Source organism: Scleropages formosus, chromosome 6 (assembly GCF_900964775.1).
Source record: "Scleropages formosus chromosome 6, fSclFor1.1, whole genome shotgun sequence".
NCBI lineage: Eukaryota > Metazoa > Chordata > Actinopteri > Osteoglossiformes > Osteoglossidae > Scleropages > Scleropages formosus.
The window spans coordinates 14,599,200-14,613,625 of record NC_041811.1 but is presented as its reverse complement, the minus strand read 5'-3'; the positions used below and the strand labels follow the sequence as shown (position 1 = coordinate 14,613,625).

Here is a 14,426-nt window from a genome sequence, read left to right as displayed (position 1 = left end):
TTCCAGGGCTTAAGGGCTAACTTCTATTAGCACCTTTTATTGTGCAAATAAACTCAAATCTCTGGGTTAAATTTTTTTAAAGAAAAGCTCAAATTGGCTTAAAATATATCCTTAATGTTAAATATATCAAGATATTTTAATTATTGAAAGGTTTTTACCCCATCTGGAGCATTTTATAGCATAATTTGGACTTATTTTGGTGTTTTGTCTTTCTAGTAAATAAAAGAATTTAAAAAAAGTCTTGTCATACTAGTTTTTTCCCCCTTACAGCATTTAATATCACACTTGCTTCCCCTGGCATCTGCTGTTGGTCTGTTTTCATCCCACCAGAACAAGAGGATGAAAGTCAATGTTCAATCCTCTGTTTCATGTTCCTGCCTTTTAGCTTGAGTATCGGTGTGTGTGTGTGTGCCTGCAGTCAATGAAGTAAGAGAAATATGCTATTTTGTAAATGTAGGGCTACTCCTTGCAATTTGATACATTTTCTGAAAATGTGATAAGATACTAACTTACTGCTATGAGGTTCAATTCTTGAAAAGAGCTTTAACAATTTTGTATTTTTCCTTATGTTCCTGATGAACCACAACTGGAATTGTGCTTTTCATTGTTATACATGAAGAGGAGGAACAATGAATGGCTTAGGACAATAGGGATGCTGGAATGCAACAGCAGGGAGCAGGAATTGTGGGAATAAGTTGAAATATAAGGTTTCATGGTCTCATGGACACCATATGAAGTTCCTGATCCAGACAGTTTATGATAAGCTTCCCAGTCCATCCAACCAGTAGAGCTGGGGAGCAGTCGATTCCCTATTATGTTCTAGCATCAGGGGTTTCTAGCCACTATCACAGATGTCCCTGAGGCCAGATGATATGGGGCTCTCAGATGTGTCTACGTCAATCATGTTGTTGGAGTTTAGAGCTCCTAGGGAAGAAGAGATTTAAGAGGTTGATGGAAGACAGTTGAGTATGACAATGTTGGAGCAGGGCTGCTCGTAGGCCAATTGTGTGCCTGTTGAAGTAGGCTGCTGGGGTTTTATAGGGAAGTCTTTGAATAGGAGCTATAGTATGTTGGGTTTTGCAGGCAACCAGAGGAGAGAAGCCATGATAGTTGTTACTGAGGCAGCAGAGACTGCATGTAGATGGCTGTGGACCAGGAGAGGTGAGCAGATGCTATTTTGAGGGGGTCAAGGGCCTGATTAGGTCACCTGGGCAAGGTGGTCTGATGCTGAAAGACCCAAAACATCCAATGATGTCAGTGATGACTATGTGCCCGGGTGTATCACAAGATGTGATATAAGATGTGTGATACATTTGTTTTGGAGAGAAGTGTCAGCTAAATGAATAAATGTAAATATAAATGAAATTAAATGTAGGTTTATTGCTCTTGCACATCTGGCAAGGAAATGTATTTTGGCATGACACCAGATGCTCCCTCCACAAGTATGTGGTATAACTGCACGATAATTCGGTTGAATTCTGGGAGATCTCGTCACCTTTTTGGAGTTTCTTAGTGCTACATGACCACCCAAGCTAAATATTGTATCTCTTTGCATTTGATTGCATATCTCCATGTATTTCCCTTTTCTCTGTGTACTAATTGTGTTTTATTGACCTGGTTCTGTTAAATACAAAAAACAGCAATGGCTAAGAAGATAAATATGTATGCCGAGCAGAGAAATATTTGCAGTATACTTATGCTTTAAATGGATGCTTTTCTCCAAAGCAATCTGCAGTCATTTAGCTAATGTTTAGCTGACATTTCTCCAAGGTGACTTACAATGCTCTAACACTGTCCTCTAACCTATTTTACATTCCTGCTGAGGTTAACATTGCATATGGTATGAAGTCAGTGAAGCTGGACTGCTGACCTCTGTGAAATAAGCCATTCTAAATTAAGACTACGGTGGCACAGCGAGTAGCGCTGCACCTGGGTAGTGCGAGAGAACATGTGGTTGATCCCTACTCAATCTGTGTGGAGTTTGAGTGTTCTCCCTGTGTCTGCATGGGTTTCCTCCCACAGTCTGAAGACATATAGGGTAGTACTTTATTAATCCCGGCAGGATATTTCGCAAATTTTGTCTCCATACCAGTGGTCAAACTAAAGCTGCCTGAGTGAAAACCAGGACTCCTGACCACAAGACAAGGCTTCATTCTCTGCAGATATTCCATTTAGGTGTATAAACCTTGCCTCGTCAGCCGTTAAACTGGGCCATCAGGGTTTGACATGCAGGTGTATGAGAGAGACAGGGAAGGCTCTTGTCAGATCTTCAACAGGTATTCACACCTGCCACTCCCCCGGGTGTGTACTTGTTTCTGTAATTAGGCGGAAAAATTTATTTTTTTTTTAAAAAAAGTTGAAAGTATTTTTGCTCGTAATGTTCCTCAGATGTTAATTCTTTTTATTTAATACACTAGAGGGGTGCAGCGGGTTTGGCCGGGCTTGCTGTGTGGTGGGTCTGAGCTTCGAGCACTGCTTGGGGTGCCTTGCGGTGTGCTGGCATTCCCGTCCAGGGTCCCCTCCCCCCTCAGCCTTGCGCCATGGGTTGCCGGGTTAGGCTCCGGATCGCCTCGGGACAAGCAGTTGTAGATGTCTGTCTGTCTGTCTGTATATGTGTGTAAAACACTGGATTTGAGAGCCATAGCAACATCCAAACCACAGGCAGGTGTGATATGTTACCAAAAATGTCTAACAGAAAATCCTTAACCCTGTGTGGACTATAAATGCCACAGATTTTCACATGCAAACTGAGGTGATGTTATTCCTTGCAAGACCACTGATAGGAAAGGGGACTCCAAAGCACCATGAACACCTGCTACTGGAACCTCAACAACAGAGAAAGGATAGCAGGAGAGCAATACATTGAATGCACAAGACATACTGTAAAAATCTCATTTTAAATAATTGCAACACTAATAGGGCATTCAGATGCTGTCTGGTGAATTAATTCCAAATGAATTAGGGATGGGGTCCAAGGAAGATGCAGGGACTAAAATAGTATGTTAATGAAATTTTATGTCAGGCCTAAGTTACAATGGTTCGTTCATGGCTTTGAAAAGCTGTAAAACGTCTCTGTGCTTAAAAACGGAGCCTGACTGCAGCGTTTGGAAATAACTCTGTCCACTGAAGTTATTTAAATCCTACAATTAAAATATAACACCAATACATAAATGCTATTAAGATCTAAATCTACTTGGGACCATGGCAATAGCCAGAACTTCTACGTGTAATTTAAATGAAAAAAAGGGGGGGCGAGTTTATGGTCAAAGGGAGATGCGCAGAACCTCCGACATCACATGTTTTAATACCCAGCCTCTAGTTGTCATGGAAACCGTCCTCGACTTCCTCGCGGATTCGAGCGAATGCCACTCTGACTACATCGCCAGGAGTCGGACGTCTCACCTGATTGGTCACCGTCCTCTCACCATATACCGTCATTCACTCACACCATTCAGCCACTCAGAGCGGGCCTCTGTCAGGTCACGCCTTAGGCCACGGTGATTGGTTAGAAGTTCGAGGAGGACGGACGACTGGTGCATGTCAACACGGAAAAGCTTGGCTCCGATTGGATCTAAGATCGACTCCATGGATCCTCAGGGCGTGGCCTCGATGCGTCTTTACCGACGGATAAATATTTAGCTGAACCGCTTTTCCACAGTTAGTGACAGCGGTAAAGCAACTTTCTCATCTGCACAACAGGGCGCTTGAGGTCCCCCTGCCAGCCTGACACTTCGTGTGGACGGTGAGTGGTACTGATTTTTACTTTTTGCATCATGACCCTGAAACCAAATAAATTTGGTTTATAATAAATAAATCATGACATGTCATAATTTTCTATTTTCCAGCTGCTGTGTGTGTGGGAAGACTGGGACGTGCTTACAGTTCAATCTAAATTAAATTTCGTCATTTTGTATTGAATTAAAAACAAATATTACATATTTTCCTCATTTATGCGACCAAGAAGTAGCATCTGTAAAATCAGTGTCAGTGTAAAATATTGGTATTGGTAATATCTGACTGTTAGATCCATTCAAAACAAAAGCTGTCCGTTTTACTTTTATCAGTTATATCGGTAACGAATCGTGTTGTCATTTAATAACTTACAAGTAATAACTGTATTAACTACCTAAAATTAGAAATGTTTATCAGAAGTTTCACTTTTGTTTTACTCTATAACGTTAACATTTACGCCTTCGAGATTAGTGTGTATATGATTATGATGTAATATAATATAGTATTAGCCCGATGTATAAATTTAGTATTTTAAGGCAGATCTGCATGATAGAGAGCATTAAGTGGTGATGTATACACAATACATTACAGAAACTTTAGAAAGCATCCTAAAAGTAACGGTAGTTAACTTTGACTAACAGCTGTCTAACCGTAATGAATAACTTAATCTAGCTATATGTTAAGTGTCTATCGTTGCAATCTACAAGTAACTGACGCGGAGCAGCCCAGTAATACGGAGGGAAGCGGTGAGGAGAAGTTGAGTACAAAGCGGAACTCGACTGCGTGAAACGGGCGGAAGTGGGTCCGTTCACTATTGTGTCCCGGTGTGCAAGTGACCTTATGGTCGCTCCCGAAAGGACAGTGTTCTGCGAGCGTCACCTCGCCGGTTACTGGTTCAGTGTGTCTTGTGGAGAAGCAGAGCGCTTGCTATATGATCGCAAGGTAAGCTGAAGCGTGCGGATCGGGATCCAGCCGTTCTGCCGCATTTCGATCCTCTGTCAGAAAGGGGTTTTGTTTCTAGTTGTGCATGTGGTGGTGGTGGTGATGATGATCATATCATATGATGATGAGCGACTGATTGTTGAGCCGGTCCGTGTCGGTGCACAGCAGCGGGCTCGTCCCTCGCTGCCACAACGTCGCAGGGCTTTTGAGAACACTAGGGGGTCTTTAGCCGCTGTGTCGTGACGTTGGAAGTGTCTGAGGGACGCGTGAGAGGTTCGAAAGTTTCCCGCAGTGAGTTCTCCGCCCGTGACGGCGCGCCTCTTTCCCGCGAGACGGACACGCTCGCGCTGCACCCGCCTCCGAGCGCGGCAGGGGCGCCGCCGGGTGTTGCGAGATTCTGACGTTCCTACTACTCTTGCTTGCCGTCATCGTTTCGTTCCCTCGCGGGTTATCCGCCATCCCTCCGCAGCCTGGCTGTATGTCTTTCACAACATGTTCTGAGCTCCAGGGTCGCACTTTGACCCACACGACCACAGAAGCCCGTTTATCTCTCCGACGTGAAACTGGGTGAGAGTTCGCGGCTCCCGTGACCGCCTCGCGCGCGCGCCCCTCAGCCCAGTCACCGTGCGCTTTGCCCCGCATCCCGGTGACACTGACCTCCTGCGTCCCGCTCGCTCCTGCCCCCTTCGTTGTTATTTTAACATTTGTCTAATGAGACACGTGTAAAAGAGTGCAAGCGGGCAGTGAGTAAATGAATACAGTGTAAGTAGCTGTGTGTGTGTGTGTATAATACTATATAATTGTAACGAACCCCGTTAGCGCGAGTTTGGGCGGGAAACGGCTCTATTGTGAACAGTTGCATTGTGGGAAAATTGTAAATAAGTGTTCAACCACTGGGGGGAAATAATTGGGTGACAGTGTTTCCCAGTGGAAAAAGTGTGAAAGTCTCCGAGGCGCCTGATATGCTGGGAAAGCCGGTTTGAGGCGTGGGTCCTTAAGGAATATATGCGCGTATGTGTGTTTGTGTGTACTCTCACTGTTTACGTTGGGAGACTCCGTGGTGCCCCACCATGGCTGGAACAGTGTGCTGCTGAAGGTGCTCCTCTGTTTGACCAGCATGCTGTGCAGGAGGTGAGGGTCCAATGTCCATGTTGGATAGTACAGATTGTTTTCCTGTTAGTAAAACATTTGCTTTTCTGCAGAATTTGCCCACAAACACACAGTGGGAGATTATCCGGAGTGTGTCGCTGCCTCTGTCCTTGGCGCCTTGTGACGCTGCCAGCGGTGGTAGGAGTGTCTGCGGTGCCGTTTTCACAAGACACTCCGACATTCAGTGCCAAAACTTTTCCCTCTTAATGGCTGATGAACTTTTACCTGCTTTTTCAGCAGGTTCCAGCACTCAAGTTTTGTAGTACGTGCAGTGTCTTTACAGCCTAATACTGATACTTACGAAATATTGGAATTAAGTAGGCTTTTCTACAGTTGGTGTCTACCATTGATTGCTCATGTAAGCCAGTAAATGTCTGTAAAGCAACTAGTTGGGTGGTAGTTCTTCTCTGACTGGCCTTTTAATAATATTTCATTAGCTCTACTATTATTCTCCTGTATGCAGTTTGATATTTACAGTGAAAACTTAAGTTAAAGACCATGTTCGCTTCCTTTGGGGCAATGAAAGTCAGCTTTTTGATCTGTAGGTCAGTCCTGAACCACCACATCCCTGCATTTGGCAAGAGTTAATTCATTGTGGATGGGATAGTCATGTGTGTTGTACTGTAGAAGAGTACCCAACAATGCAATACTCACATCTGAGAAAGAGATCAGTAGTTTTTCATCTTCCTTCCAGCTGTATCAAGATGCCTGGATCAGTTCCTGCAAGTGGTGAGGCCACCTGGCCCAAGGATGTGGGCATCATCGCCCTGGAAGTGTATTTTCCATCACAGTATGTTGAGCAGGAGGAGCTGGAGCAATTTGACGGCGTGGCGCCAGGCAAGTACACAGTGGGCCTGGCTCAGGCCCGGATGGGCTTCTGCTCCGACCGGGAGGACATCAACTCGTTGTGTCTGACAGTGGTGCAGAGATTGATGGAGAGGAACTGCCTGTCGTATGAAAGTGTGGGCCGGCTAGAGGTGGGCACCGAGACCATCATTGACAAGTCAAAGTCAGTGAAGACGGTAATCATGCAACTGTTTGAGGAGTCTGGGAACACGGATGTGGAGGGCATCGACACCACCAATGCGTGCTACGGCGGCACAGCTGCCCTCTTCAACGCTGTGAACTGGGTCGAATCCAGCTCTTGGGATGGTAAGACTGAGGCACCTTCATTTCTTTGTGCAGTAATAGCAGTCAATAAACTGAGGAAGAAAACTGCCACGCTTGATAGAGAAATGTTGCTTTAGCTATAAGAATGTAAATCATTCTGCTGTGACCATGAATACGACAAGATGGAGTAGTTAAGTGCAAGGGAAGGCAAAAAATTAACATGAGTAATCAGATTTTAAAAGTGTCCCCCCCCCGCCTTGTAGGCCGCTATGCTCTGGTGGTGGCAGGAGACATTGCTGTATACGCCACAGGAAGTGCAAGACCCACAGGGGGTGCTGGGGCAGTTGCCATGCTGGTTGGACCAAATGCGCCTCTGGCTTTTGACAGAGGTGGGTCTCCATACAAACTACAAAATGCTTTAAAGTGGATTTAAACTGGCTTAAAGCTGGTTGTTTTTTCTTTGCATCTTACAAAAGTACTACTGCTGCGAGCGATGGGTTTCTGTTTGATATTAATACTGTTCTTTGTTTTATTTATGATTTTTATTAATTTCACTGTTTTAGAATATTTAAAAAAAAAAAAAAAAAGTGGGAGGTTATCAGGATTTGTCTGTCCTGTGTTTTATGCACCTACTTGAATGATGAACCTCAGTGCAGCAAGTGGTAGGTAACAAACTAGGTTTACTTGAGACTTTCATGTCTGCAGCTATGTCTCCTCCTTTTAATGTGATGCATAAATTGTACTTCTGCTGAGATGTACGTAAACGTCACTTTGGACAAAAGCGTCTGCTAAATGAATAAATGTAAATGTACATTGAACTTAGTACCCAGTTCAAGGCTACAGATTTGATCTGTTTGTCAAGCACTATCCCATTCAGTGTAAATCCCAAAGTACATGGTTGTCAGTTTTACCAAAACAGCTGTTTACAGCTGAACAGTTTGTATAGGGATGTAAGACAAAACTTTTAATATCTTCTGTTGATCTACCATGTTGTAGAAAGTGTACATTCTTGGCCTTGCAGGTCTAAGGGGGACACACATGCAGCACGCATATGACTTTTACAAGCCAGACATGGGGTCGGAGTACCCAGTGGTCGACGGAAAGCTGTCTATCCAGTGCTACCTGAGCGCACTAGACAGATGCTACACAGTTTACCGCAACAAGGTCCATTCTCTGTGGCAGAAAGGTAGGTGATTCTAATTATTGCTATTAATACCATTGTCCAAGCTAGTATACATTCTTCGAAAATCAAATTTACTGTGATCTAAATATTTATACAGCTGGAAAATTTTTACTGTAGCAATTCAGAGTATGAGCAGCTTGATCCAAGGGTACAATAGGAACAGTGAGATTGACTTCGCTCTGCTATGGAGCTTGGTACGACTGCAGTATAACATTATGTTTATGATAAATGGTGGCTGTTCCTTTTGTTCATTAGTTAACTAAAATGAGTAAAATTCATTACCAGAAGAGGACTAGTTTTACTAGTAGTAGTTGTACAATGGTGCTAGCTTACAAAATGAACAAGTTTTTAAAACGTGCTTATTGTCTGATTTCAGAGGGAATTGATAAACGTTTCAGTCTGGAGGATTTTGGTTACATGATATTCCACTCCCCATACTGCAAGCTGGTCCAGAAGTCCCTTGCCCGCCTGGTTCTCAATGACTTCCTCAGTGACCCAAACCCAAACACAGAGAGTGGAATATTCAGTGGCCTGGAGGCCTTCAGGTAGGTCCGCTGTAGCTCTCTAAAAGTCTTTCTTTTGCATACTCCCAGACTGTACCCTCCAGGGGTTATTATTGATGTGAAGGTATAATTTGTCCTGAACTTTGGTTAATTTTGGCAAAACATCTTATTTTACATTTATTTAGTAAATGCTTTTCTCCAAAGTAACTTCCAATGAACTATATGTAGTGTTACCAGGCCACACACCTTATTCACCAAAGTGGCTTACACTGTGTTTGATACACTACTTACAATGGGTCTCTCATCCATACATCAGTAGAATACATTCTGTCACACACTGTGGGTGAACCTGAACAGCATGTCTTCGGACTGTGGGAGGAAACCCATACAGACACAAGGAGAATATCCAAACTCCACACAGACTGAGCGGGGATTGAATCCCTGTCCTCTTGCATCACCCAGGTGCTGTGAGACAGCAGTGCTACTCGCTGTGCCACCGTGCCGCCCCATAAAATCTTGACGTGTGTTACACTTTGCCTGCTTAATGCATGCTAGGGTGTTGGTGTCTTGCTGGTAGATGAAGAAGAAAGTATTTCAGCAGTTGCAGTGAACACACGTTAATCCATCCATGCATTATCAATAACTGCTTGTCCAGTGTAGGGTCACAGTGACTCAGCCCACTGCAGAAGCCTCCAGCATGAGCCAGGGTGTACACCAGTGAATGGACGCCACTCCATCACAGGGCAATCATATACTCATTCACAGACTTAAGGCCAATTTAGTCATCCAGTTCACCTGAATCACGTGTCTTTGGAGTGTGGGAAGAAACCCACAGAAACACAGAGTAACATGCAAAATCAGCACTGACTGAGCTGCATTTAAATCCAGCTGTGGACCTGGGCCCGGACACCCTGAAGCGCCAGGACTATGTGTTTTGTCACTGTGCTACCAAATATGCAACAATATGTCATATTTACATCAAAAACATCAGGAAGTATGACTTGCTGTCCACAATTAATGCAGTAGAGCAGTGAAGAGCCAAGGTAAAGCAAAAACCCAGTATTCAGTGCAGCCTTTAAAGACCCGGTTTGGCCGTTCCTTGCGCGAGTACTTCACGGCAAGTACACCGCTATACTGCGGTGTATTGCAGTTTGATTTCAGTTTGCAGTTGTATGACAATCTTTCCCTCTGTCTGGCCTCCAGGGATGTGAAGCCAGAGGAAACCTACTTCGATAGGGATGTGGAAAAGGCCTTCATGAAGGCAAGCGCAGAGATGTTTCAGCAGAAGACGAAGACGTCACTGCTGATATCCAACCAGAACGGCAACATGTACACGCCATCCGTGTATGGCTGCCTGGCCTCCGTCGTGGCACAGTGAGTCTCTTGATCAGGGCTGACAACTCCAGTCCGTGTGACCCTCTGTCCTTAAATAGGTTCTGAATTGGGAGACGAAATGTCAGTTCACATAACTTAGTATTTAGATAACTGCAACAACAAAGGTAAGGAAAGCAGAGGTAGAGAGGTGACCAGCAGACTAGGGAGTAGGGTGATTGCTAAAAATTAGGTTTACAGGATGGCTTTTAATGTAGTTTCTGCCCATTTATTTGAGCATAACACTGTTTCCATTGTTCAGCAGTACTTGTTTGTCATACGTGCTGCTTTTTGTCATAATGTTTCTCTACTGCCGCAGTAAGAAAGCTGCGTTTCCATAATAGCCAAGGTCCCTTCTGTGTCTGATGCAAATCTTTACCTTATAAACCAGTAGCCATTAGGGTGAAATTATTACTGGTACACCAGGGAAGTATGGTATCATTGGAGATTAGTAGGGTAAACACATTTTTCTACGCGTATAATTACACAGGCACCTGTTGATGGCTCCCGAAGGTGTTTGTTAGCACAGTTTTGTTTTTCACTTGGCAACTGCAGAAGCCTCTTTGGGCTTGCGCACATCTTCCTTTGTTTAGGAAATGAATAAGGCAGCAGCCAGCCTTGTTTGAAAAACTAGAAGGCTTCCCTTTCAAATCCCAGATTCTTGGGACTGCTGTTATACCCTTGACAAACATACATGAGCCTGGATGATTTTAACTTGTGCGTAGCAGTATACAGGTCTGGTGTTAATGCAGTGCATTATGTAACAGGTCTGTGAGGGAAGCATCAGACGTAGCAGTTTTCATTATGGCCTGTCCCTGTCAACACCGCCTTAGTGAGACCTTGTGCACCAAGTGACAGGTCCTTTGGTTTCCCACAGACATACTCCTCAGCAGCTGGCTGGCCACAGGATTGGCATATTCTCTTATGGCTCTGGGTTTGCTGCCACACTGTACTCCATCAGAGTTACGCAGGATGCCACGCCTGGTGAGTGTACCTGGGCATGCCAGGTCAATCTGTCTCATCTATGGAAATTCTTCTGAAAGTGATTTCAGTGGATGTTTAGCGCGGGCCTTTAGTAGTGGTGCTCCGGCGGAGCTGTGCCTAACTTTTGTACTCTTCCTGCCCTCAAAAGGCTCAGCACTGGATAAACTGGTGGCCAGTCTCTCTGATCTCCAAGTCAGGCTGGACTCCAGGAGAAAGGTGTCGCCAGATGTGTTTGCTAAGAACATGAAGCTGAGGGAAGAGACTCACCACCTAGGTACTTCCAACCAACATGCCTGCAGTCCTTCGGGGGTGGGGAGACTTTGTCCACTGGGTTCAACACTGCAGTAGGGGTTTTGCCATAACATTTGCCAAAGTAGGATGACCTTACTGTCCATCGTTTAAAGAGACTAAGCAAGGGGAATGAAATATGTAGTAACCCATGTTGCATGTCATGTGTCCAGTTTGTTACAAGGCCCACATGGATCTGCAGAGCATTTGTTGATGTGCTGAAAAACTGTCTCTTTTGAAGCTTCAGCTAAAACCATTTGTCTCCCTCGTACAGCAAACTACACCCCCCAGGGATCCGTAGATGACCTGTTTCCCGGTACATGGTACCTGACACACATTGACGAGAAACATCGCAGGCAGTATGCCCGACGGTCCATGGATGAGGATGGGCCCTTGGAAGCTGGACTGGACACTTCCACCACAGCAACAGAGGTAATAAATAATTCTAGAGTGTTTTTTGCAGCTGTCAGTAGTGGGTCTGAGCTACAGTTCCTCTTGTTTGCACTTCTTTCTTGATTCACACCGTGCTTTCTGTTTGTTCTAGCACATACCGAGTCCAGCAAAGAAGATGCCACGCATCCCCGGCAACACGGCTGGGCCTGAAGTGGTCGCCATTAGCAACGGAGAGCACTAACTTTACCTCCATGAGGTATTATAGGGACACATAATGAAAACAATAATCTCTCAAACCTATTGCGTGTTCAGTTTCACTGAATGCTGAGAACCACTTTTTCAGATTTAATCACCATGGTGTAGGATTTATTTATCCTACTGTCGCTGGTACCAAATGTGTCGCCCGCTGTTTAAGGCAAACTTGACGTGTCCTTTGAAGGGGATATGATAATGTGAGGGATCGTGGCACAAGGACAGCGGGTTGTGCCCCTCGACCTTTCGGCTGTCTTTCCTGTATGTCACACTTCTGTGTATTCCTCACTGGGCTGGATGGCTGAATTGAGTGCTGAAGACGTGCTGTACAGTCCCCTGCTGCAATGCAAACCATGTCATAATCAGCTCGTCTTGCCTGAATGTGTCAAAAAAGCAGAGCTTTTAATTTTTTTTTTTCCCCTGTACTTGTTGATTTTATAGCAGGAGTGTTTGCTCACTTCTGCTAGACAAAAGTGCATTTATTGTTGCTGGGCGCCAACAGGAAGTGGAAGAGGAAATGAAAGCTTCAGGACTGTAACCACGAGCATCTGCAGAACAAAAGGGAAGAGGGGTCCAGCCACCCCAGCTATACTAATTTTATTAAGATGCTGCAGCTCTCATTGTTATATGCTACAGCACATGGTTCCCTTTTGAGTGCTGTTACACAGATTTTCTACACTACACCTTGCATTTCGCTTGTACAGTTGCAGCTGTACTGCAAATGTTTTGAGTTTTACAATGAATGGCATGGCCCACAGATGCTGTAAGGTATCACAATTAAATGTTACCTGGGTTTCTTGTAAGTGGTGTACATGCAAAGCCCAACCCTGCTATTGTTTGGTTAATTGGCAAAATAGTGGCTATACAGATTCAAATTGGAGTTTGAATACTGAAGAAAATGAACCGAGATGGTGTCTCTAAACCTTCACGATAGACAGTTGTCCTCCGTTTTCAGTGGTGGTGTTAAAATCTAGAAGTGGATAGGTTGGGAAAGGAAGGCTTTTCATTGTCAAGTAAATGAATAAATGTTAATGTCTTGTGTTTTAAAGTCTAAGGAAAAAAATGTTGCTCTGTAGTCTAACCTCCCTCTTGCCCAACAGTAATATGTGTGTGTATCAGGACAACCTTCCAAGTCCCTGTGACAGTTTTTTTTTTTTTTCTGTAGCTGAAATAATGGGGAAAAAGAACTTTGCTGGGACTGAAGTTCCCCTCACACCAGGTTGTGTGAAATGCCTGAAATGGGTGCAGCACCGTGGTGGAGGAGGGACCGCATGGGCACGTGCATTGTGGAGGTTGACGCAAACACACAATGTGCCTCGGCATTTGCTGCAAAAAAATAGCCTTTTTTGTGGCGGTTGCTGTCTTATCGAAGTAATAAGGCAGCAAATGCATATTAATCTCATATGTTTATGGGCCATAAGTTTAAAGGGCTTGTTTAGCAATATGCTGGAGGAAAGACAATGTACTGAGTTGTCACAAATGTTATTGCTCTGCTTTTTTTAATATGTAATGACCCATGAGGATTTCACCATCTGCAGTATTTCTACTCCTTGCAGCCCACTAACACAGGTGAAACTGAAGACTGATACAAACAGCCCCAAGGTCTTTCAGTGAGACTTAAAACTGAGGCTGAAACATATTGATGGCGTCGCCCTGCTGGGGCAGTGCAAGAACTTCACTTGGGGTGTTTTTTTGACCAGCAGTCAATTTTCAGAGTCTCTTGCACATGTGCCAGTAGGACCACTGGGGAGGGGTACCTGTGCGTGTGGCCCAAGCAAAGGGGCAGGCAGACAAGATGGTTAGAAGATTGAAAAGCCTTACTACAAGCATGTAATAAATGTAAACAAAATGGGATGCACGGGCTATTCTTTGTGTACAGATCTTTTTAATTTTGTAGCCAAGCAAATTTACCTCTAAGGTTATATCTTGAAAATGTATATGTTTACAAATAGTTTGTCTCAAAATCAAACGATTATACAAACCAGTTTTGGTGAGTTGTGGACAAGTACTAACTGTAAAACATGTATTTGTATATGTAGAACCAGCTGTGTTATTTTTCCAAAAATGTCCTGGAAAAGATCTAATAAGATTGTGGAAAAATAAGGAAAGGAAATAAAGTCAGTTAATTTTAAAAAAATTCCCTTTTGTAATTTTTTTTTCTTATTTGTAAATTGCTAGTGTAATCCAAATAATACTGTTGAGGGAAAGCGTTACCTCTGTTGTGTTACAGCTGTTTTGCCTTGTGTGTAATGTACAGCGGTCTGATTAGCACCACATCCTATTGACATGGAATAAGAATAAGTGTTGCGTGAAAAAGGAGCAGCTTTTCGCTTTCAGCTTTTTCAGCACTTTACTGGGATTATGAAAAACCGGGCGGCCCCTTGACTCTGACTTGCCAAATGACTTTATAACATCCGACTACATCACATGGCTTATATTAGCAGCTTACATACAGTGAAACTTTGTCGTATTGCATGATGCCCTATAACGACATTTTATATTCAATAAAGTGCACTCAG

General features: G+C 43.9%; 1 protein-coding gene across 3 annotated transcripts; it reads left to right on the top strand.

The window, feature by feature from the left end:
- Positions 1-3,659: 3,659 nt before the first annotated feature.
- On the top strand, positions 3,660-13,974 carry hmgcs1 (3-hydroxy-3-methylglutaryl-CoA synthase 1 (soluble)). 3 transcript variants are annotated; one of them, XM_018744661.2, is made up of 11 exons: positions 4,562-4,674; positions 6,518-6,660; positions 6,742-6,975; positions 7,197-7,322; positions 7,955-8,119; positions 8,493-8,661; positions 9,823-9,993; positions 10,868-10,974; positions 11,123-11,248; positions 11,537-11,694; positions 11,807-13,974. In XM_018744661.2, exons 1-11 carry the CDS (start codon positions 4,664-4,666, stop codon positions 11,894-11,896), a joined length of 1,500 nt encoding a protein of 499 aa, XP_018600177.1. In that variant the 5' UTR covers positions 4,562-4,663; the 3' UTR covers positions 11,897-13,974. The 3 variants fall into 3 exon arrangements, with proteins under 3 accessions (XP_018600176.1, XP_018600177.1, XP_018600175.1); XM_018744660.2 differs by lacking the exon at positions 4,562-4,674 and adding an exon at positions 3,660-3,742 and having other exon boundaries at positions 6,518-6,975; XM_018744659.2 differs by having other exon boundaries at positions 6,518-6,975.
- The last annotated feature ends 452 nt before the right edge of the window (positions 13,975-14,426 follow it).

Bases quoted from the DNA above. Each gene is read 5' to 3' on its own strand.
- hmgcs1 (XM_018744659.2), top strand. The intron at 6,976-7,196 runs GTAAGACTGAGG...CCCGCCTTGTAG, and splicing joins CGAATCCAGCTCTTGGGATG to GCCGCTATGCTCTGGTGGTG. The intron at 7,323-7,954 runs GTGGGTCTCCAT...TTGGCCTTGCAG, and splicing joins GCCTCTGGCTTTTGACAGAG to GTCTAAGGGGGACACACATG.